General features: G+C 37.1%; 1 protein-coding gene across 2 annotated transcripts; it reads left to right on the plus strand.

Annotated features, from left to right (window-relative positions):
- On the plus strand, positions 1-25,032 carry ADAMDEC1 (ADAM like decysin 1). Of its 2 annotated transcripts, none has more exons than XM_006069536.4 (14): positions 1-178; positions 414-532; positions 1,315-1,391; positions 2,824-2,902; positions 5,359-5,435; positions 6,663-6,849; positions 7,075-7,137; positions 7,828-7,899; positions 8,893-9,062; positions 9,425-9,506; positions 10,785-10,915; positions 11,714-11,888; positions 17,322-17,405; positions 17,879-17,897. In XM_006069536.4, the coding sequence occupies exons 1-13, from the start codon at positions 130-132 to the stop codon at positions 17,400-17,402; spliced, it is 1,362 nt and encodes a 453-aa protein (XP_006069598.3). In that variant the 5' UTR covers positions 1-129; the 3' UTR covers positions 17,403-17,405; positions 17,879-17,897. The 2 variants fall into 2 exon arrangements, with proteins under 2 accessions (XP_006069598.3, XP_006069597.3); XM_006069535.4 differs by lacking the exon at positions 17,879-17,897 and adding an exon at positions 24,329-25,032 and having other exon boundaries at positions 2-178.
- The last annotated feature ends 478 nt before the right edge of the window (positions 25,033-25,510 follow it).

Below are 25,510 nucleotides of genomic sequence, written 5' to 3' on the forward strand. Positions count from 1 at the left end.
TTTCAATTTGTAAAGAGAAGTAGGGGGAAGATAAAGCTGGACAGTGAGGTAGGGGAGATAAAACTGGACAACTGGTCACATCACAACTTTGTGCTGAGTAGGACTTCTCAGCTACCTGCAGTAGCCAGCATGTCTTTGGTCCTGCTCTCCATCCTCTGCCTCATCATTCAGACTCAAGGTAAGCACTAATATATTGACAGTTCCAAAGAATTTTTTCATCATTGTCATGTCTTTCCAGGAGAGGGAGAGAAAGCTAAAGAAAAATTCTTTGTTATCAAAGCTTAAGTAGAAGAAGGAAATTATTCTTCTCAGCGTTTCTCTTCTCAACGGGAATTGTCTTCCACGCAATTTCAACAAACCAGTCAACAAAAACATTTACATATTTTATATCAATATTATGTCTCTTTCTCTAGCAATAGCCATAAGACAAACACTTGGATCAGAGCTGTATGAAGTAGTTCACCCTAAGAAACTACACATTTTACACAAAAGAGAGATACAGAATAACCAAACAGAGAAGCATGGCAAAGAGGTAAGCAATGGATTGACCATGGTGTCATCTAATGAGGCAGCAAAGTATCTTTTTACTAGTAGATGTGATGTCACAGTCAACATCTAATAGTTTAATTTTGAAATCCATTTATACAAAAGCTCCCCTTTGCCCTGGAGAGGGCATAGATTTTCTTCAAATACTTTTTTGCACTGAAGCAGCAGGAAGGAAGTTAACTGACTCCCTGGATCAGAAAGAATAAAGCAGCTTGGATATTCTCCAAGTTTGTGGGGAGAACAAAATAAAGGAAGACAGGAATGGCAGCCATTTCTAGGAGATAAAATTATCTCATTAATTTACAAGATTTTTTTTTTTTACTGTGTTGAAGATACTCTTTGACTATTACATTTTTGCAAATATTTTCCTCATTTAATAATTTTTATTTTAATCTTTAGTATGTTTTTGTTTGAGCTTTTTTAGTATACTTGGTTTAGCTTTAAAGCAGTAAAAATATGTGCCTTATTATTACCCTATTAGGATCCATTAGAGTACAGAACTGTATAACATACGTTAGAGCAAATGATAAGTCCCTATCTTACATATTAGAGTGAATTTGATCTGTATTGTTACCATGTTATTGTACTTTTTGGAAATCTATCTTGGTGTAAAATTTGTGTTTTCTTTTACATATTTTAGAAGCATGAGAACTGCTTTTATCTTACATGCATTTGTAATTATTATTCTGTACAGCTACCTATATCATTATAATTATTTTAGATAGATTCAGAAATGTAAATTATCATTATGTTATTAAATATTTTTAGGAAAGATATGAACCTGAACTTCAATATCAGATGATGTTAAATGGAGAAGAAGTCATTCTTTCCCTACAAAAAGCTGAGTAAGTTGCATTTTCTGCAAGTCTAATCTCTGGATTATTCTAAAAAAAATGTAGGAAAATATATCTTGAAACTCTATATAGTCTAATTTCACAAAGAAGACATAAAGCATATTGATCATTAGATGCTAATAGTTTGTGCTAATTTTATTGAAGAAGCTTGATGTTTCTTTAGGAAATTATATGCAAATTATAAAACAAAGGCAGCTGCACAAACGACTTTCTTCCTTGGTAATTTTGGAATTCGCTGCAAATATATTCTACCCAGATAAACTCAAACCTTTGATGTGACTTACCAGTACTTTTATTTAATTGGAGTATATTTTCTTTAAAATATTATGTTAGCTTCTACTGTACAGAAAAGTGAATCAGCTATACGTATATGTATATCTCCTTTCTTGAATTTCCTTCCCATTTAGGTCACCACAGAGCATTGAGTAGAGTTCCCTGTGCTATACAGTGAGTTCTCATTAGTTATCAATTTGATACATCACTTCAGCTCAGTTTTGTTCAGTCGCTCAGTCGTGTCCAACTCTTTGCGACCCCATGGACTTAAGCAAACCAGGCTTCCCTGTCCATCACTAACTCACAGAGCTTGCTCAAACTCATGTCCATCGAGTTTGGTGAAGCCATCCAACCATCTCATCTGTCATCCCCTTCTCCTCCTGCCTTCAATCTTTCCCAGCATCAGGGTCTTTTCCAATGAGTCAGTTCTTCGCATCAGGTGGCCAAAGTATTGGAGTTTCAGCTTCAGCATCAGTCCTTCCAATGAATATTCAGGACTGATTTCCTTTAGGTTTGACTGGTTTGGTCTCCTTGCGATCCAAGGGACTCTCTAGGGGAGAAGTCTAACACCACAGTTCAAAATCATCAGTTCTTTGACACTCAGTTTTCTTTATGGTCCAACTCTCACATCCATACATGACTACTGGAAAAAGCATAGCTTTGACTAGACAGACCTTTGTCAGCAGAGTAATGTCTCTACTTTTATATCTAAGGCTCATTCAGGGCACACAGCCTTGAGATACTCAGGGAATGGGGTTACACCAAGTTCTATAATAGTCAGTAAACTTCTCCCTGAATGCAATTCTCCTTGATGTGTACTTGTGACCAAACACCCTTCCGAGATTGCTTAGAGGCTGTGTTCTTGGTGTGAAGAATCCCAATAATACATTTGAAGTTAGAAAAATCACTCTCTGATTTCTGTGTTAGTAAAATATTGGAAGACATTTCTGTCCTCAGATCTAAGAGGTATAACTGAATGTTTGATTTGCTTCAGGAGCAGACTCATGATATTGGAAAAGTATCAGTGCATCAGAAATTCAGCTCTTTCTCACCATAAACATTATCATTCCTTTAATGCTGAAGATCGAATCAGGGATATTAGCCTTAATTATCACCATGAGAGTATTGTTTAACTTTCTGCTCTCTACAGGCATCTTCTGGGACCAGACTACACTGAAACATATTACTCACCCGGTGGAGAAGAAATCACCACAAGACCTCAGAACATGGTAGGTCTGAATGCTTTCTGGGACTCTTAACTTGGATCAGCTGCTTACATCATGAGATTCATAAGTCCAAGGTCAACTTAAAAAAAAAAATCAAAGGACTTGAAAGCAAGGGGCTCATCTATGACCAAGGAGACAACAGGTGAAAAAAAGAATTAAATCTTTTTTAAAAAGATAGGAGTAGTAGGAGGTTCTCCAGTGTTGCATTAAACTTTTTTTTTAGTATTCATGTATTTGAGTGTGTTGGATCTTAATTGTGGCACACAGGATCTTCACCGCAGCATGCTCAATATTTCGTTGTCATGCATGGACTCTCTAGTTGTGGTGCACGGGCTTAGTTGCTCCTCGGCATGTGGGATCTTAGTTCCCTGACCAAGGAGTGAACCCACAACCTCTGCATTGCAAGGCAGATTCTTCACCACTGGACCACCAGGGAAGTCCCTCAAGTGTTGCATTTTAAGAAGCAACTAAAAATCTATTTTCCCTTAAACCATTTTATCACCAGGTTAGAAATATCTCTCCTAGGTACTCAAAATGTTATGCCACTATTTACTATTTTGTAGTGATAAATGCATTTATCCTGAAATTCACAATGGTATATCAATTATTTAGTTAATAAAAATTTTTATCCAGTTAAAACACCATCATAGAAATGATGCCAAGGTGTAGGTGTCAGACATAGAGAATCAAGGCCAAGAAAAGAACAGGAAGAGAATATAAAAAGGCTCAGTCATATGTATACCTATGGTTGATTCATGTTGATGTTTGGCAGAAACCAATACAATACTGTAAAGCAATTATCCTTCAATTAAAAATAAATAAATTTAATTAAAAAAAAAAAGGCTCAGTCATGAGTATTATCAAGCTAGGGTGTTTCTCAGAGCCACCCTCCATGGTGTCCCAAACATCTGCTGCTGCTGCTGCTAAGTCACTTCAGTCCTGTCCAATTCTTAGAGACCGCATGGACTGCAGCCTACCAGGCTCCTCTGCCCATGGGATTTTCCAGGCAAGAGTACTGGAGTGGGTTGCCATTTCCTTCTCCGGTCCCAAACATCTATGTCTCTATAAAAAAACAAACAAGACTTTGGCCACAGAATGGTCCTTTGTTCTATTCTTACTCTCTTATTTCAAGGGCATCTGGAGTTTTGCTAACATTGACCTTTGGGGAAAGTATCTGATAAATTCGTTCATACTTAAGTGTGGCTTCCCAGGTGGCTCAGACAGTAAAACGTCTATCTGCAATGCTGGAGACCCAGGTTCGATCCCTGGGTCGGGAAGATCCCCTGGAGGAGTAAATGGTAACCCACTCCAGTACTCTTGCCTGGAAAACCCCATGGACAGAGGAGCCTGGTAGGCTACAGTCCATGGGGTTGCAAAGAGTTGGATATGACTGACACACTTACTTTAAGTGTGAATGGCCAGTGACATCTTAATATGGTACCTTTTCCAACTTGTCTACAAGAAAATGTTAATGACATTGTTATAATGAAAATGTTATAATGACAAGGTTTCTTGTAAAGGCAAGAAAGACACAGATGGAATGTCAGACCCCGAGGAAAGTCAATTTGTTTTGAACAAGAATTTATTCATTAGCTTTCTTGGACTGTTCTACACAAGTGATCCCCTACTTTGCTTATATGAAATGCCAAAATGTCTGAATCTCTGTGTGGTGGTTTAGTCGCTCAGTCATGTCCGATTCTTTGCAACCCAATGGACTCTAGCCCACCAAGCTCCTCTGTCCATGGGATTTCCCAAGCAAGAACACTGGAGTGGGATGCCATTTCCTTCTCCAGGGGATCTTCCCAACCCAGGGATCCAATCTGTGTTTCCTGCTTGGCAGGCAGATTCTTTACCACTGAGTCACCCGGAAAGCCAGTCTGAATCTCTAGCTGTAGACAAATTCTCTGGGCTTTCGAGGCTGATAAAGGGCTATCACTAACACACCAGTTTTTAAAAAAAATGAGTTGGACCCATAAATCAGAGGGTCTCAGACATGGTGGTATGGCCTCTTGAGGACTCTAGAATTTAGAAAAATTAATACCTCATTTTATTGATATGTAAAGCATAGTGGAGCTTGCACAGAGATACTAAATTCTCCAAAGTTGGCACTCGAACCTGAGAGTTCTTGGGGAGTGCTATGGACCACATAAAGCAACTGGTTACTTCTCAAATGCAGTGTCTACTGTTGCCCTGAGTCCATTTAGGTTCAAATTTCCTGAACTTTTCTTTAGTGTGAATTAGTGTCACAAAGACAGCTCAACCACCAGATATGGAGAGTTTCCAAGGTCATAGATGGAGAGGTCCATAAAACTGCTGAGATTCTCCATGTTTTGTTTCTGGGAGCTAGTCTGGTCACAGCCACTATTTGAAGAACATTCTTACATATTCAAGATAAGAGTTTTCAACACAACTGTGATACATTCCTTTTTGTAGTTAAATTTTTTTTTCCCCAACCTTAGGAACACTGCTACTATAAAGGACACATCCTAAATGAAAAGGACTCTGTTGCCAGCATTAGTACTTGTGATGGATTGAGGTGAGTTACCGCTTGTAAAAATATTAAACATCAAGCACTATTTTGTTGCATAATATTGAGTCTTCCTGGACACTATGTCTTCTTACTATTTTGGTAAAATTGTCTCCATTGATAAAATGCTGAATCTACGTGGTTAAAGTGAAGAATAATCCTTGCAGTTACCTCATTATCTGCAGTTCTAGTAAAAGTTAGAGTTAATAATTTTTAAACAAGTACTATATTTGGGAACATGATGACATTTGGATTCACTTTCATATTTATTATCCATCCACCCTTCATTCCCTGAAACCATCTGTTTTATCTTCTTAAAGATGCTACCCGTCAGTTGTCACATTAAACATAATTTTTAGAAGTTTGTGTGTATGAGTGTGTTTATGTTTCTGTGTGGTATTTCTGTTTACAAAGGTGATTCTTGCCACTTAGGGAAAATTTGTAAAGGGTGAGAAAGCACAAATAAGAAAATAACCACCAAAAAATTTTACCTCTGATTATCACTATTATTAGTGTTTGATCACGGTTCAGTCTTTTATACAGATAAACAAAAATATCATTTATATGATTGAAATGTAAAATAAAATACACATTCTTTGTCCAACATGGGACATACCACATGACATCAAAAACCTCTTCCCATATCATACAATGCTTTTGTAGATGAAATTTTTTTTTACCAGCTGTGTTAGCTTTCTAATATTTCATCATACAGTTTCACTGTATATTTCTGAACTAATTTTCCTTCTAAGAAGAGAAAATCTTTAAGTTACTACTAGTTCCAACTTGTTCCTCTGGCTGATCTGCTCATCAATCTTTCTCTTTGGGATTCTTGGTATCTACAAGATATCTACTCCTTTGCGAGGTATCCTTTGAAAGGTATCTACTCCTTTACTACATTCTTCCTTATATCCCTGGGATCTGCCAAGAAATATTTGCTAAATGTGAAAATAAACTATGGACAAATATTTACTGAGCTCATGGTATAAATTTCAAATTTGGGGGGATAGCTTCATCTTAGTACTTCTTGTTCAGGATGCCCTGGGTAATTAAAATAGGATCTATTTTTGTATTGACAAACACTGATTATAACTTAAATTAGCAAAAGTTAGCTGTAAGACATATGAATGAAAACTACGTGTGAGCTTGGTATTGAGGGAGAGGAATACCTTCACTCTGGTCAGCGGGTGTGACTCTGGCAGAGAATCTTGAAATAGGAGCCTCTGTGTCTCACAGGGGCTATTTTACACATCACGATCAAAGATACATGATAAAGCCTCTGAAAAGCACAGACGGAGAAGAACACGCTGTACTCACATACAACCAGGAGGAACTCAACCCAGCTAATCACACCTGTGGTGTAAGAAATGTTGGCAGGAAACAGGACCTTATTCGAACCTCAAGGTCACTCAAAAGTCCAGAGGTGAGTGCAGTTTCCCACCATCATTCATTTCGACTGACCCAGTAATGATGTATGAAATACTGGTATACCCAGAAATGGCTTGTGTGAGTAAAGTCCAACCCTTATTTACTTATTCTTCAATTTACTTTTCCTTTGAAGCAAAATAAATAAATAAATCTTTTTGTAAGCTTTTTAATCTCTTAGGTTGAAGATATTATTAACAATGTTCTTTCATTCTTCACAAAGATAGAAGAATTTCTTCAGGGTGAGAAATACATTGATCTGCTTTTGGTGCTGGATAATGCCTTTGTGAGTATGAAGTGAGCACTTCTTGGGTAGTTAAGTCAACTTTTCAGTTTTCTTATCAAGCAGACGCAAGCAATAAACTATTCTCATGAAAAATACAAAGCCTGTCCACGTGGTTGTCTTATCTGTTCTACCTGCCATGTCAGAAATAGTTTTCATTCATTCCTGCTCTTTTAAAATTCATCTGCTGCCAAAATATTCAGATATGGGAAATAAACTTAATGACAGATAGCAACAGTAAAACAACCACAATAACTAAAACCATAAAGGAGTTGGTTATTAATATCTTTTTAAAGTTCTCACTGTGACATATAAATATAAAAAATATATAAAATTATATATAATTTATTAATTACAGTCATATATTAAAATATATAAGAATTTATGCTTCATAACCAAATTTTAAAAATATCAAATTGGCTTGAAAACATTAAAATTAATATGATTTATTCAACTTAATTTGAATTGATATTTTATATGAATGCTTAAGTTTTCTTTTGCCAAAAACTTCTTACATTTGAAATAGAATTTGTTGAAACAGATTCTTAGATAAGTCTCATATAAGGTAGGTGTGGAATGAACAGACATTTATTTACATTGAAATGTGTACGTTTTCTTAAACTATAAAATCCCCATCAGCTTTCTCACTTTAATTTGTGGTTTTAATTACTCTTTGCATTTTGTATTTTACAGTATAAGATGTATAATGAGAATATAACTGTGATAAGAAGCTTTGTGTTTGATGTGATAAACCTACTCAATGTGGTAAGATATTTGTTCTATAAACATATGTTTCCACATAGGAGTTTAGGGCTTTTCTATATTTTAAGCAAATAAGAATTGGTAGAATTACAATGGATTAAGGTCAGCAGTTTGGGGAAATTTGGTAGACAAGGATTAACATCAAGGTAAAATCACTGTATACTGTAGCAAAGGCAACTTCTAGATTTTCTGTTTTCAAAATGGGATACATTTATCCATCACTTGCAATCAGTGAAATATCTAAAAAAAACTAAATAAATCTTTCCTACTGTATAGCACAGGGAACTACATACAATATTCTAGGATAAACCATAATGGAAAAGGATGAAAAAGAACACATATATGTTAGGTAGTTAGAATAGAAAACAGGAGTCCAGAGTGGCGGTGGCTAAAATATAAGGAAGGGAAAAACCCACAAAAATAGAACAAAGGAAGGTCTGAGGACCAGAGTGAGGACCTCAGGTAGAAAAACACTCCTGGCTAGCCCAATTTACATATGGCAGGCCTGGGGCAGGGAGGGTGGGGACATATAAAAAGAGGAGCCAAAGGGCAGGGGGTCTTTCTCTTTCTCTCTCTCCCGTGCGCTGCTCTTCTCTTCCATCTTTGGGTCGACATGCCTTCACGCCTAGAGGATGGATTTTCCTGCTATTTCTAAATAAAATAGAGCTGTAACACGGAGCTGTAACACTGATTTGTCTAAGAGCTATAACATGGTCTGTCCAAGACCCAAGAGCTGTGACACGCCGAGGGCTTTAATGTCTGTCACTCCAAATCTTTGTTGCGACGAGAGAGAACTGAGGAGCATAAGCTCGCCTGACATATATATATATATACACACACACACATATATATGTGTAACTGAAAACAAACAAACAAAACTCAGTCACTTTGCTATACAGCAGATATTAACATAACATTGTACATCAGCTGTATTTCAATAATTTTTTTTAAAAGAAATATCAAACATTTTCATAATGAAAAATGCTCTTCCCTCAGATTTACAATACCATAGACGTTCAAGTGTCCTTGGTAGGTATGGAAATATGGTCTGACAGTGACAAGATAAAGGTGGTGCCCAGCACAGCTGCCACCTTCAAAAACTTTCTGAATTGGCATTATTCTAACCTGGGGAAAATGAAGACCCATGACCATGCTCAGCTACTCAGGTAAGCACACACTGGTCAGGGCCAGGTCTATTTTGACAGAGAAGATAGTTATCCCAAAGGTTTCTTGGCAGAGATTCCTGTTCAATTCTACCTCCTTGTTCAGTGATCAGAGAGCCTAAAGTTCTATTATTAGCAACTCACCTGTGGGATTGTTGCAGACCCATGTCAGATCACTAAAATTGACTCTTGGATGTGGGATGACCATATGTGGTCATTCTAATGCTATAGAATAGCAGTGGCTTTTCTGGGACCTCAGGAATATGAAGAGGGTAGGGGAACTAGGGAAGTCTCAGACAGAGTTGACGGAAGCTGATGGTTCAAAAGACTCAGATTGTGACAATGTACCCGTAACTTTCACGCAGTGGAGTTGGCTTCAAAACTCAAATGGCAGGACTGGCGACCTCGAATTCCTTGTGCTCCCCATCATCCGTCGCTGTTATTGAGGTTTGTAAACATATAGATCCCTGAGGTTCTACAACCTCTATGAAGACAAGCACAATGTCTTACTTAGAGTTAGCACAATGTATATCTGCTGAGTCAGTAAATAAAAGTAGAAATGAACCCGTATTAGTAGATCACTATACTGAGGATTCCTTGGATTATGAAATAGAATATCTCTTTACATTGACCCTCCCAGAGGTTTCACTCTTTAGTTGGTGTTAGGGAGTTAGAAGAGGAAGATCAGAACAAAAACAAAATCCAGGTGCCCCCTGGGATCTGAGGTAACTTCAAATTAATCATCGCTAGTATCTATGGCCGGAGAAGGTAATGGCACCCCACTCCAGTACTCTTGCCTGGAAAATCCCATGGATGGAGGAGCCTGGTGGGCTACAGTCCATGGGGTCGTTAAGAGTTGGACACGAGTGAGCGAATCCACTTTCACTTTTCACTTTCATGCATTGGAGAAGGCAATGGCAACCCACTCCAGCGTTCTTGCCTGGAGAATCCCAGGGATGGGGGAGCCTGGCGGGCTGCCGTCTATGGGGTCTCACCGAGTCAGACACGACTGAAGCGACTTAGCAGCAGCAGCAGCAGCATCTATGGCCAGGGAAGTTGGGCAAAGTTCATGTCAGTGTCACAGGGCCAAACACTGCCGGTGTCATAGGCATCATAGCAATATTTTTTGGAATTGAGGACTTAGTGTGATATCTTTTAGTACTTCCTGTGAAGAATGAGCTTCCCTGGTGGCTTGTTGGTAGAGGATCCATTTGCCAGTGTGGGAGATGAGGGTTCTATCCCTGGCTTGGGATGATCCCTTGGAGAAGGAAATGGTAACCCACTCCAGTATTCTTGTCTGGGAAATGTCATAGACAGAGGAGCTTGGAGGGCTACAGTTCATGGAGTCACAAAAGAGTCAGACTCCACTTAGCAACTAAACAACAACAATGAATAATGGAATTATCATGATTTAACCATGGTTTATCAATAATCCATATCGATTGAGCAATGGCTCAGCAGTTAGATTTCCAATAGCAAATCATTTCAAATATTTACAATGTCATTTTTTATGTTTGAAGTGTAAACATTTTTAATGTTTACAATGTCCTGTCAGCTGTCTCAAATGTCTATAATTTACAATAACAATGACAGGGGAAGAAGCTCAATGATTCATTAATTTTCATGTGAAACTATTATTCTTTGTAATACCAAACATCAATGATAATGAACAAATAATTGAATAAAACCACAAATAATAGATATTTATTTTTTTTTTTCCACCAGGGCAAGAGAAAGAACAGTGTCTCTCTTGTAGGAGTGATGTCACACGAATTGGGTCATGTCCTTGGTATGCCTGATGTTCCATATAACACCAAGTGTCCCTCTGGGAGTTGTGTGATGAACAAATATCTAAGGTGAGACCTTGTCATTCTAGAGAAAAAAAAAAAATCTTAAATCTTAAAGAATTCAGATGCAGGCTGTATAATTGGATGAACATTTTTTAATGTAATGGCTGTGTTTCCAATGAATTCATGCTCTAGTTTCTTGATATACAGGATTTACTAGCTAGCAGAACTCATTATTTAAGATTTCCAAATATGCCAAGGTAGAGTTTATAAGTATAGTGATCATGTTAATCTAACTTAAAATAATTTTAGCTTAAAACAGTCTTTTCTAAAAAATGTATATAATTAAGATGAGAACATCCTTATAAATCCCTGTCACCAATCAATTCATTTTTATGTTATTAATGTTGCCTTTTAATTCTAAGCACTTTGCAAGGACTTGTGATAGAAAAATCAATAAACATATCTTACTGTTGAAGTGCTCATAAATAGGAAGTTTAATATCTCCATTGAACCTCTAAGTCTACAGTTATTTCCTTTCACTATTCATTGTTATTATCATTTACCTCTCAGCCTTCAATAGTGAGATGAGTGAATGATAACAAATGGTGAAGCTCATCACTGCTGCCATTTAGGGCAGAATTGAATCTGCACAGGAAGTGAAATTCTTCCAACTCCTACAACTGGGTATCTAGAAAAAGAATTTTCCAAGGAGAGTAGTATTCATGCTCTATCACACTCCGCATATAACATGGCTCATTTATACTAAATTTGGAGTTTTTGTTGAGCTAGTAAGACAAGTCAGATTATTATGTTAACTTATCACTGTATATAACATGGTATTTCTCATTTTTCTTCTGGTTACAGTTCAAAATTCCCAAAGGATTTCAGTACAGTTAGTCGCTCACATTTTAAAAAATACATGCTATCTCAAAAGCCAAGATGCCTACTGCAAGCATTGGTTCCTAAAAATATGACAAAACCAGTGTGTGGGAATCAACTTTTGGAAGTAGGTGAAGACTGTGATTGCGGCTCCCCTGAGGTATGCAAATACCCGCGCTCTAAAAAATCGACTAGAGACTTATTGTGGCTTTCTTTTGGTTTTAATTAGAGTTTAATTGCTTTACAATGTTGTGTCAGTTTCTGCTGCACAACGTGAATCAGCTATATGTATACATATATCATTTCACTCTTGCACCTCCCTCCACTCCCAACCACGTCCCACACCTCTAGGTCATTACAGAGCACCAGGCTGAGCTCCCTGTGCTGTTCATAATGTTATCTTTTTTTTTCCCTTTTAAAATGCTCTTTTGGAAATTCTTTCTAAAGACAAACTTGGCATCTTAGTAAAAAGTAGGCTTGTATTTGTTTTCAGTACTGACTTTAGTCATCTTTTGAAAAGCATTTCAAAAACCAGGATACGCTTATTATATGATTGTATAAGAACTTCAGTGAAAAGAGGTAAATCATTAAGGTGAAAAGACAGCTCTCAGAATGAAAAAAATATTTGCAAAAGAAACAAATAACAAGGGACTAATATCTCTTGTGATACAAACAGTTCATGCAGCTCAGTGTAAAAAAGGGGAAAAAAAATCTAAAAATAGGTAGGAGACCTTAATAGATATTTCTCCAAAGAAGATATACAGATGGCCAAAAAATACATGAAAAGATGCTCAACATCACTAGATATTAGAGAAATGCAAATCAAAACTATAATGAGGTATCACCTCACGCTGCTCAGAATGGTCATCATTTAAAAATCTACAAAAAATAAATGCTGAAGAGGATGTGGGAAAAAAGGGAACCCTCCTACACTGATGGTGAGAATGTAAATTGGTACAGTTACTATTGAGAATAGTATGGAGGTTCCTTAAAAATCTAAACATACACTACCACGTGTGTGTGCTAAGTTGCTTCAGTGGCGTCTGACCCTTTGCGACCCTATAGACCATAATCCACCAGGCTCCTCTGTCCATGAAATTCTCCAAGCAAAAGTACTGGAGTGGGTTGCCATGACCTTCTTCAGGGTATTTTCCCAACCCAGGGATTGAACTCATGTCTTTTAGTCTCCTGCATTGGCAGGCAGGTTCTTTACCACTAGCACCACTTGGGAAGCCCCCAGAGCTACCATATGCCCCAGCAATCCCACTCCTGAGCATGTATCCGGAGAAAACCATAATTCAAAAAGATACAAGCATCATAATATTCATTGTAGCCCTATTTACAATAGCCAGGATGTGGAAGCAACCTAAATGTCCATTGATGGAGGAATAAAGAAAATGTGGTACATATATATAATGGAATATTACTCAGCCACAAAAAGGAACAAAATTGTGCAATTTGCAGATATGTGGATGAACCTAGAGACTGTCATACAGAGTGAAGTAAGTCAGAAAGAGAAAAACAAATATCATATGGTATCACTTACATGTGGAATCTAGAAAAGTGATACAGATCAACTTATTTGCAAAGCAGAAATAGAGACACAGACATAGAGAATGGATGTATGGATTCTAGAGGCTAGGGGTGTGCGATGAACTGGGAGATTGTAACTGACATATAAACACTATTGATATTATGTATAAAATAGATAACTGTTGCTGCTGCTGCTGCTAAGTCACTTCAGTGGTGTTGACTCTGTGTGACCCCATAGATGGCAGCCCACCAGGTTCCTATGTCCCTGGGATTCCCCAGGCAAGAATACTGGAGTGGGTTGCCATTTCCTTCTCCAATGCATGCATGCATGCTAAGTTGCTTCAGTCGTGTCTGACTCTGTGCGACCCTATGGACAGTAGCCCACCAGGCTCCTTCATCCACAGGATTCTCCAGGCAAGAATACTGGAGTGGGTTGCTATATCCTTCTCCAGAAAATAGATAACTAATGAGAACCTACTGTCTAGCACAGGGAACTCTGTAGTGCTCTGTGGTGTCCTAAAGGGGAAGGAAATCCAATAAAGAAGGGATATACATAAGCATATAGTTTCTACTATACTCTACTTTGCTGTACAGTAGAAACTAACACATTATAAAGCAAGTGTACATTCTTTTAAAAAGTAAATCCTTAACTATATGTGTCACTTATGAACTTTCTTAAATGTATTAGTCAAATTTCTAAATCACATAAACTCCCAGCTGATTGTTTTGTTGAACAATAACAATTAAAAAGGGGTTTCCCATGTGGCTCAGTGGTAAAGAATCTGCCTGCCAATGCAGGAGATGTGGGTTATATCCCTGGGTCTGGAAGAGCCCCTGAAGGAGGAAATGGCACCAGTATTCTTGCCTGAAAAATCCCATGAACAGAGAGAAGCCTGGCAGGATACAGTCCATGGGGCCGCCAAGAGTAAGACACAACTGAGAGACTAAGTATGTACACACAGATGCAACAATTGAAAATCCAGAAGTAAATTCTCTCTGTTGAGAGAGAATTGGTCTTCTTTCATCAAGCAGTGGGAGAAGGCAATGGCACCCCACTCCAGTACTCTTGCCTGGAGAATCCCATGGATGGAGGAGCCGGGTGCGCTGCGGTCTGTGGGGTCGCACAGAGTCAGACACGACTGAGCGACTTCACTTTCACTTTTCACTTTCACGCATTGGAGAAGGGAATGGCAACCTACTCCAGTATTCTTGCCTGGAGAATCCCAGGGACAGAGGAGCCTGTTGGGCTGCCGTCTGTGGGGTCGCACAAAGTCGGACACGACTGACGCAACTTAGCAGCAGCAGCATCAAGCAGTGTGTGAGAAGGAGAAATTAAAACGTAAAGAGGAAAAAGAAAAATCACACAAGTCTGTAGAAGATGGATTAACATAGAACATCTAAGATAATTACTATACATCTGGCTAATCTTGATAAAAATCTAACCCCTTCGAGAAATCAGTGTACCCTAAAGAATATCTCTGATGGAATGTTCATTAGCAGTCTCAGACTAGGTTTCTAAAAGAAAGCGTTCTATTTAAGACTAAAAAAATGAATTACGATTTGAAGAGACTTTTTACATGTCAATCTGCCGAATGCTTTTATAACCACAGCCTCCTTTATTACTCACAACAAACCTGCAAAAAGGTTTGTTATTTTCCCAATTTAGAAAAGAAGTGAAACTCAGAAAAGCTAAGTAACTAGATCCAAGGATACAAAGCTAGTAATTGGTGAAACCTGTTGCAACCCAAGATTTATCCATTACTCTAAGAGACTTTGTGACAATGGGGAAGACATATAATCATTCTATGCTATTTATTTATTCAGAAATTTAAAGTTATTGAGGGCTCCCCTGGTGGCTGAGTGGTAAAGAATTTGCCTGCCAATGCAGAAGACATTGGTTCCATCCATGGTCTGAGAAGATCCCATGAAGCAACGAAGCCTGTACATCAAAAAAGAAAAACAAAACAAAAAAAAGAAAATTTAAGTTATTAAATTACATTAAAAGTTTACATGGTGCAACTTAATTATTCACAAAGAATAATGTAAATATTCTATTAATTATAATGAGATATGAAATTTTACCAGTGATTTGATGCTTTACAATAATTTAGATTTATGTTTATCAATGGCACCGCACTCCAGTACTCTTGCCTGGAGAATCCCATGGACAGAGGAGCCTGGTGGGCTGCAGTCCATGGGGTCGCTCAGAGTCAGACACAACTGAGCGACTTCACTTTCACTTTTCACTTTCATGCACTGGAGAAGGAAATGGCAACCCACTCCAGTGTTCTTGCCTGGAGAATCCCAGGGACGGGGGAGCCTGGTGGGCTGCCATCTATGGGGTCGCATAGAGTCAGGCACGACTGAAGTGATGAAGCAGCAGCAGCAGCATTATTACTTATATTCTCATATGGTTTCTAGAGTGGAGGATAACTGAAATTGTTCACAATCTTTGGTATTTCTAATTTCAACAGGTAAAATGCTGTGTGTTCAGTACACACACACACACACACACACACACACACAAGAGAGCGGGAAGAGAACAGGAGAGGAGAAACTACTATTATACCGTGTTTAATATCTTATTTTCTTTAACTATATTATCCAGTTCCCATATGCTTTCCATATCTTGTTGATTTTCTTCTTCTGTAGCTGAACAAAATTAGAAAGCTAGAGAGTCCAAACTTAAGAACAACTGAATTTTTAAATAGCTGTTTTTTATCAAAAAGTAGTATAAATACTTTATATAGAATTCTTTAATGAAAAATCCATTTTCCAGGATCTTACATGATATTTTATTAATTTTAGTAATCATTCTTTCTGTCTAGATATTATCAAATAACCATCATGCTATTTTAATGATTCTAACTATGTAACACACTTTAATATCAGTAATGGAAAATTTCTTCACTGACATTTTCTTTGCAGTGTTTGCATAGTAATTATTCAGTGTTCATTCTTCCATAAATATCTTGGTTTTATTTTTATTTTTTGTCAATTTGCCTGAAAATACATTTGAAATTCTGGTTGATATTTTTAAAATTCACAATTCACTCTAAAGGCCACTGGCATTTTCACAATATTAAGTATTGTCTTAAAAGATAAGTTGCCTTTGAAGTTTTTCAGAGAAGTTAAATAAAAAATTCTTCATGCAGTTCTTGCACATTTTGAAAGTTATTTTGAAATATTTTCAATTTTTTTCTTTTTGCTGTTAATACATATGTTTTCTTTTTATTTAGATTCTCATTTATTACTGTTTTTGACATTATTTTATTATTATCTTAAACAGCTATCTTAGTGACTAACTCAATGTTTTTAGAATTGATCCTCTTTTTTTTCTAGCTCAAGAATTATATCATATATAAACAGTGAAAACATTATTAGTATTATTTATAGATAATAATTATTATATATCTGATTATTATGTTTTCATATATTTTCATCTCATAGCATTTGTCAGAATTTACATAATAATATAGCATAAAAATAATTCTTTCTTTATACTTTATTGGATGTGTTTTACTATTCACCAGATAGATTTTCTTTATCATGATGATCAAAACACTGTTCATAGTTTACTAATATGTGTTAATTAAATAATGCTTGCCTAATTTGTACTAATTTTTGCCACCTATCACATTAGTATTAGTTGTTTTCTTCCCTCAGTCTTTTAATATAATGGATAAAGTTACTTTATTCTGTACTGTTGAGACACCCTTGCATTTTTGGTGACAAAAGGCTCTGCAGAATTTGTAATGGAGAATTATTATATTAATAAGCTAGTGTTTGGCTAATATTTTACTCAAGTTTTTGCATTTATACACACAAATGAAAATGGTATGGTGTATATATTCATTACCAGTTCTCATTATCAGGATTATGCAGGCTTGGTAAAATGAATTGAAGATTAAAAATAATTTTTTTCTCTATTGTCAAGCTGTTTGAAGAGAATAGAAAAGTGAAATTTCATTGTCGTCATATGCCAGAATTCTGCTCACCTAGTCTATAGGGGAAAAAAATGCTTGAACTCACTTTTGCATTGTGTGTGTGTGTTTTAAAGGAATGTACCAATCCTTGCTGTGAAGCCGTGACCTGTATGTTAAAACGTGAAGTTAATTGTGGAAAAGAGACTGAACAATAACATGTAAGACCTTTTTTTTTCTTTCTTTGTTCTCAAACATTTTCACATTTTTATGTGATTCAAGAAAGATATGACACTGAGTTCAACAAAGCTAAAACTCAATTTATTTCATTTTACACTTTTTAAATGACTCAATTTCAGAAATTAAAAAAAGCCACTATTGTGAACATAAATAGCTCAGACTTGTGTATATACTAATACACTAATGAGAAAAGTGGTTATTTTGTCATCATGAAACTAGGACTTCTGAAACCTGTGCTAAAATTGTATGAAATTCTGAAAGGTAATAATGAGTTTAAGTATAAAGTAATATGACAAACAGAAAAGTGAAAGTGAAAGTTGCTCAGTCGTGTCCAGCTCTTTGCAACCCCTTGGAGTATACAGTCCCCGGAATTCTCCAAGCCAGAATACTGGAGTGGGTAGATCCAGGGGATCTTCCTGAACCAGGGATCGAACCCAGGTCTCCTGTATTTCAGGTGGATTCTTTACCAGCTGAACCATGAGGGAAGCAAAGACCTCAATTGATGAGCAAATTCTTTTCTTGTGTAAGTGCTGATCATTGAAATTGAAAGGTAGTCAGAAGATAAAATTTAACAACACACTACAAGATTTGACAATTTTATTCCTTTTAAAATGCCTAGGGAATTCCCTGGTGGTCCAGTAGTTAAGACACAGTACTTTCACTGCCATAGGCCTGGGTTTGATCTCTGGTCTGGGAACTATAAGCTGTGTGGGATGGCCAAAAGATTTTTTTGAAATAAATAAAATGCTTCAATAATGCATAATTCATGGATTATTTTTGTATTTTACACACTCCTACATAAGTTGGGCTAGGAAACCTAATTGTTTTTGATATATTCCTTTCAGTAAAAACTAGTCTCCAAATCTGAAAATGGCAGCAACAACCAAATATTATGAATAGGAGAAAGACTTGGGACAAATTATTAATATATGAATGGAGTTATTCTTACCAACTACCACCCTTTCCTGAATTTCCTGAATCTTTTCTGGAATTTTTTAAAATTTATTTATTTTAATTGGAGGCTAATTACTTCACAATATTGTTGAGGTTTTTGCCATACATTCACATGAATCAGCCATGGGTGTACATGTGTTCCCATCCTGAACCTCCCTCCTACTTCCCTCCCCAGTTCCATCCCTCAGGGTCATCCCAGTGCACCAGCCCTGAGCATCCTGTCTCATGCATTAAACCTGGACTGGCAATCTATTTCACATATGATAATATACATGTTTCAGTGCTAGTCTCTAAAATCATCCCATCCTCGCCTTCTCCCACAGAGTCCAAAAGTCTGTTCTTTATATCTGTGTCTCTTTTGCTGTCTTGCATATAGGGTCATCATTACCATCTTTTTAAATTCCATATATATGCATTAGTATACTGTATTGGTGTTTTTCTTTTTGACTTACTTTGCTCTGTATAACAGGCTCCAGTTTCATCCACCTCATTAGAACGGATTCAAATGCATTCTTTTTACTAGCTGAGTAATATTCCATTGTGTATATGTACCACACATACATGTACCACACGTATGTCCATCATTTGTCTGCTGATGGACATCTAGGTTGCTTCCATGTCCTGGCTATTGTAAACAGTGCTGTGATGAACATTGGGGTACACCTGTCTCTTTCAATTCTGGTTTCCTCAGTGTGTATGCCCAACAGTGGGATTGCTGGGTCATATGGCAGTTCTATTTTCAATTTTTAAGGAATCTCCATGCTGTTCTCCATAGTGGCTGTACTAGTTTGCATTCCCACCAACAGTGTAAGAGGGTTCCCTTTTCTATGCACCCTCTCCAGCGTTTATTGTTTGTAGACTTTTTAATAGCAGCCATTCTGACTGGCGTGAGATGGTACCTCATTGTGGTTTTGGTTTGCATTTCTCTGATAATGAGTGGTGTTGAGCATCTTTTCATGTGTTTGTCTGCCATCTGTATGTCTTCTTTGGAGAAATGTCTGTTTAGTTCTTTTGCCCATTTTTTGATTGAGTTGTTTATTTTTCTGGAATTGAGCTGCAGGAGTTGCTTGTATATTTTTGAGATTAATTCTTTGTCAGTTGCTTCATTTGCTATTATTTTCTCCCATTCTGAAGGCTGTCTTTTCACTTTGCTTATAGTTTCCTTCGTTGTGCAAAAGCTTTTAAGTTTAATTAGGTCCCATTTGTTTATCTTTGCTTTTATTTCCATTATGCTGGGAGGTGGGTCATAGAGGATCCTGCTGTGATTTATGTCAGAGAGTGTTTTACCTATGTTTCACTCTAGGATTTTTATAGTTTCTGGTCTTACATTTAGATCTTTAATCCATTTTGAGTTTATTTTTGTGTATGGTGTTAGAAAGTTTCATTCTTTTACAAGTGGTTGACCAGTTTTCCCAGCACCACTTGTTAAAGAGATCGTCTTTTCTCTATTGTATATTCTTATCTCCTTTGTCAAAGATAAGGTGTCCATGGGTGCATGGATTTATCTCTGGGCTTTCTATTTTTTTTTTTTTTTTTTTACATTCTACACTCATACACATATTACATATTTTATTAACAGATGTCACTGCACCTGCCTTAGCTCACTCCTTGCTGGAGCAGTGACTTCCTGATTGGTGAATTTAAAAGGAGAAACTGAATATGTGTAGCCCATCCATTTTTTCCCCCCCTCTTAAAGGAAAGCTTCCATCAGGGAACTATCTTTGTGTTCTTCTCTGATCCATCAGGAGTGGAGCCTGGGGGTGGGTTGAGGGTGCTTGGTCCAGAGCTGCAGAGTTAATAAGCCTATGTAATTCGAGAGTTTAGCATTAGGAAGCTCTCTGTCCACAGGTAATATTCAATACCAGTTTTTTCAGTTGTAGTATACAGAATTACAGGTCCTGAAAGATTTTCATGCCCTTATCTCCAGAACCTGTGAATGTTACCTTTCGTGCCAAAAGGGACTTTGAAGGGTTTTGTTTGCTTTGTTTTTTTTTTTTTTTTGCATGTCGTTTCTTTGGGAGGTTTTTTTTGTTTTTTTTTTAATTTTATTTTATTTTTAAACTTAACATAACTGTATTAGATTTGCCAAATATCAAAATGAATCCGCCACAGGTATACATGTGTTCCCCATCCTGAACCCTCCTCCCTCCTCCCTCCCCATTCCATCCCTCTGGGTCGTCCCAGTGCACCAGCCCCAAGCATCCAGTATCGTGCATCGAACCTGGACTGGCAACTCATTTCATACATGATATTTTACATGTTTCAATGCCATTCTCCCAAATCTTCCCACCCTCTCCCTCTCCCACAGAGTCCATAAGACTGTTCTATACATCAGTGTCTCTTTTGCTGTCTCGTATACAGGGTTATTGTTACCATCTTTCTAAATTCCATATATATGCATTAGTATACTGTATTGGTGTTTTTCTTTCTGGCTTACTTCACTCTGTATAATAGGCTCCAGTTTCATCCACCTCATTAGAACTGATTCAAATGTATTCTTTTTAATGGCTGAATAATACTCCATTGTGTATATGTACCACAGCTTTCTTATCCATTCATCTGCTGATGGACATCTAGGTTGCTTCCATGTCCTGGCTATTATAAACAGTGCTGCGATGAACATTGGGGTACTCGTGTCTCTTTCCCTTCTGGTTTTCTCAGTGTGTATGCCCAGCAGTGGGATTGCTGGATCATAAGGCATGTCTATTGCCAGTTTTTTAAGGAATCTCCACACTGTTCTCCATAGTGGCTGTACTAGTTTGCATTCCCACCAACAGTGTAAGAGGGTTCCCTTTTCTCCACACCCTCTCCAGCATTTATTACTTGTAGACTTTTGGATCGCAGCCATTCTGACTGGTGTGAAATGGTACCTCATAGTGGTTTTGATTTGCATTTCTCTGATAATGAGTGATGTTGAGCATCTTTTCATGTGTTTGTTAGCCATCTGTATGTCTTCTTTGGAGAAATGTCTATTTAGTTCTTTGGCCCATTTTTTGATTGGGTCATTTATTTTTCTGGAGTTGAGCTGTAGGAGTTGCTTGTATATTCTCGAGATTAGTTGTTTGTCAGTTGCTTCATTTGCTATTATCTTCTCCCATTCTGAAGGCTGTCTTTTCACCTTGCTAATAGTTTCCTTTGATGTGCAGAAGCTTTTAAGGTTAATTAGGTCCCATTTGTTTATTTTTGCTTTTATTTCCAATATTCTAGGAGGTGGGTCATAGAGGATCCTGCTGTGATGTATGTCAGAGAGTGTTTTGCCTATGTTCTCCTCTAGGAGTTTTATAGTTTCTGGTCTTACGTTTAGATCTTTAATCCATTTTGAGTTTATTTTTGTGTATGGTGTTAGAAAGTGTTCTAGTTTCATTCTTTTACAAGTGGTTGACCAGAGTTCCCAGCACCACTTGTTAAAGAGATTGTCTTTAATCCATTGTATATTCTTGCCTCCTTTGTCGAAGATAAGGTGTCCATATGTGCGTGGATTTATCTCTGGGCTTTCTATTTTGTTCCATTGATCTATATTTCTGTCTTTGTGCCAGTACCATACTGTCTTGATAACTGTGGCTTTGTAGTAGAGCCTGAAGTCAGGTAGGTTGATTCCTCCAGTTCCATTCTTCTTTCTCAAGATCGCTTTGGCTATTTGAGGTTTTTTGTATTTCCATACAAATTGTGAAATTATTTGTTCTAGCTCTGTGAAGAATGCTGTTGGTAGCTTGATAGGGATTGCATTGAATCTATAGATTGCTTTGGGTAGTATACTCATTTTCACTATATCGATTCTTCCAATCCATGAACATGGTACATTTCTCCATCTGTTAGTGTCCTCTTTGATTTCTTTCACCAATGTTTTATAGTTTTCTATATATAGGTCTTTAGATTCTTTAGGTAGATATATTCCTAAGTATTTTATTCTTTCCATTGCAATGGTGAATGGAATTGTTTCCTTAATTTCTCTTTCTGTTTTCTCATTATTAGTGTATAGGAATGCAAGGGATTTCTGTGTGTTGATTTTATATCCTGCAACTTTACTATAGCCATTGATTAGTTCTAGTAATTTTCTGGTGGAGTCTTTAGGGTTTTCTATGTAGAGGATCATGTCATCTGCAAACAGTAGAGTTTTACTTCTTCTTTTGCAATTTGGATTCCTTTTATTTCTTTTTCTGCTCTGATTGCTGTGGCCCAAACTTCCAAAACTATGTTGAATAGTAGTGGTAAGAGTGGGCACCCTTTCTTGTTCCTGACTTCGGGGGAACTGCTTTCAATTTTTCACCATTGAGGGTAATGTTTGCTGTGGGTTGTCATAAATAGCTTTTATTATGTTGAGGTATGTTCCTTCTATTCTTGCTTTCTGGAGGGTTTTTATCATAAATGGGTGTTGAATTTTGTCAAAGGCTTTCTCTGCATCTATTGAGATACTCATATGGTTTTTATCTTTCAATTTGTTAATGTGGTATATCACATTGATTGATTTGCAAATATTGAAGAATCCTTGCATCCCTGGGATAAAGCCCACTTGATGATGATGTATGATCTTTTTAATATGTTGTTGAATTCTGTTTGCTAGAATTTTGTTAAGGATTTTGCATCTATGTTCATCAGTGATATTGGCCTGTAGTTTGCTTTTTTTGTGTGTGGCATCTTTGTCAGGTTTTGGTATTAAGGTGATGGTGGCCTCATAGAATGAGTTTGGAAGTTTACCTTCCTCTGCAATTTTCTGGAAGAGTTTGAATAGGATAGGTGTTAGCTCTTCTCTAAATGTTTAGTAGAATTCAGCTGTGAAGCCATCTGGTCCTGGGCTTTTGTTTGTTGGAAGATTTCTGATTACTGTTTAAATTTCTGTGTTTGTGATGGGTCTGTTAAGATTTTCTATTTCTTCCCGGTTCAGTTTTGGAAAGTTATACTTTTCTAAGAATTTGTCCATTTCTTCCAAGTTGTGATTTTATTGGCATATAGTTGCTGATAGTAGTCTCTCATGATCCTTTGTATTTCTGTGTTGTCTGTGGTAACTTCTCCATTTTCATTTCTAATTTTGTTGACTTTCTTTTCTGGAACTGAACTTGTAGAGAGATTATAAAGGAAATAATCAACTCAAAGTGGCTTCTCCATCAGTGGTAAAGAATTTTCCTGCCAATTCAGGAGACACAAGGGATATGAGTTCAATCCCTGAGTCTGGAAGATCCCCTGGAGAAGGAAAGGGCAACCCACTCCAGTATTCTTTCCTGGAGAATTCCTTGAACAGAGGAGCTTGGAAGGCTACAGTCCATGGGGTTTCAAGAGTCAAACAAGACTTAGTGATTCAACTACCACCACCCAATCAACTGAAAGATCACTGACTATCACCTCTTCAAGGAAAGGACCAGCAAGGTCATACGATAAGGAGTATCACTCATTCAGGGCTTCTGAATTCATTCCTGGAAAATTCCATGGACAGAGGATCCTGGCAGGCTATAGTCCATGAGGTTGCAAAGAGTCAGACACAACTAGCTACTGAGCATACACATCACTCATTCTCTTACCAAGCATCATTTCACTCAGTTGAACCCCTAGTGTGATCCACTCTACAGGAAATGCTAGAAATTAGTCCCATCTTCTTTCTTTGTGACAGAGATCAGAAGCATGTCATCACAAACCATAACCATTCAATTTTTTAGGGGCTGGGAATGATAGGTGGGCTTGCACCATTACTGGCCAATATAGGCAATTTAGTATCATGGAAAGAAAACTGAACTTGGACTTGGGATACTTTGATCATTTTCTCAGGTTAGGTACAAACTACCTGTAGCACTTAAAGTCAAATTATTTACTTCATTTTCTCACCTGTAAAGTGAAGCTAATGGTATTGTCTTTCAGTAGGGTTGTTAGAATTATTTAAATTCTATAAATATTTGCTATTATTACATAATATTTTATAATTTATAATGACCATGGCTTCCAAATTTTTTCTTTTGATCAGAGGATGAATCCAAACATCTGCTTCATTGAGATGCTACTTGCCAGGACAAGAATCAAGAAATCCAAACATGCCAGGAATCTTACATAGTCTTACCATTGTCCTTAACTATATTTTGCTTTTCACTTGTCCTTATACTTCCTGTAATATTACCTCTCCAGTCAGCAGGTCTATACATGTATTTAGGGAAGCTGCCTATTTTCTAAGTCTGATCTTTAAATGCGTTTTTTAAGGATCTTGAAGCTGTTGTTTAGCTCTTTTCTTTGGAGAACAAAAGAAATTAGTCTTTGACTAAAACACTGCAAAATGCTCTACTGAATTATGCAAGCTCAATTCAGAATTGTATAATGGCAAGTGACTTGTGTTTTAATCCCGCTTTTATTTTAGTTTAGTCCATGAAAAAATAAGATCATTTGATGAGTGTAATCTTTGGTGGAAGATAGGAAAGCAAAGTTCGTATGTCATTTCTTACTCCTCAGTATTCTGCTTTCCTTGCTCTTAGAAGTGTGATATTTTTCTATATCATGTCAAGGCTGATGAAGTATTTTTTATTTTATCATGTATAATCCTTTCACCATCACATTTAGCGTTAATTTGAAGAGGTCTGTATTGCTTACACTGTCATTTAGCCACCAAGAATTGCTTCATTCATCTATTGGTTTAATGAGCCACAGTGTCAGTGAATAAAAGCACAACTTTTTGAGGAATTTGTTTGTGTGGTCATTTTCGGAAATGAATATTTTCCAGCTTTGTTGTAGGTCTGTGTTAGATGGTAAAGCCTCACATAACTAGACAGTTTCCCTTTGGTCATTTGACAACACTGCCACAGACAGCCAGGCATAGTGATGGGGAGGAGAAAGGCACATTCTCTTTTAACGCCCAGAGTGAAATGACTTGAGGCCAGTCACACAAACTTTTTGAAGTTTCTCTAACAATTTACTCAAAATAAATGTCCAAATTTCCACTGATGCCTGGGTCAGGAGAACAAGAACTTAGACATACTGGTAAAAGCAAGCAACTTTCTGAAACAAGCAACTTTCCAGAAAGCCCTGCTTGCTAGTATTGGCTGCCTCCCCCTTCCTTGCCTCCATGTTGTTGGTGGCTTTGGCTCTACAAGTGTTACAGCAACACTCTATGTCTGATGTCACTGGTGGCCATGCTGCAGCCATGACTTGTCAATATCCG

The sequence above is a fragment of the Bubalus bubalis genome, chromosome 3 (assembly GCF_019923935.1).
Source record: "Bubalus bubalis isolate 160015118507 breed Murrah chromosome 3, NDDB_SH_1, whole genome shotgun sequence".
Taxonomy (NCBI): domain Eukaryota; kingdom Metazoa; phylum Chordata; class Mammalia; order Artiodactyla; family Bovidae; genus Bubalus; species Bubalus bubalis.

Coding starts and splice junctions, on each gene's coding strand:
- ADAMDEC1 (XM_006069536.4), top strand. CDS start 130: ATGTCTTTGGTCCTGCTCTCCATCCTCTGCCTCATCATTCAGACTCAA. Junction 5,436..6,662: donor AGTACTTGTGATGGATTGAG/GTGAGTTACCGC, acceptor TGTGTCTCACAG/GGGCTATTTTACACATCACG. Junction 9,063..9,424: donor GACCATGCTCAGCTACTCAG/GTAAGCACACAC, acceptor ACTTTCACGCAG/TGGAGTTGGCTTCAAAACTC.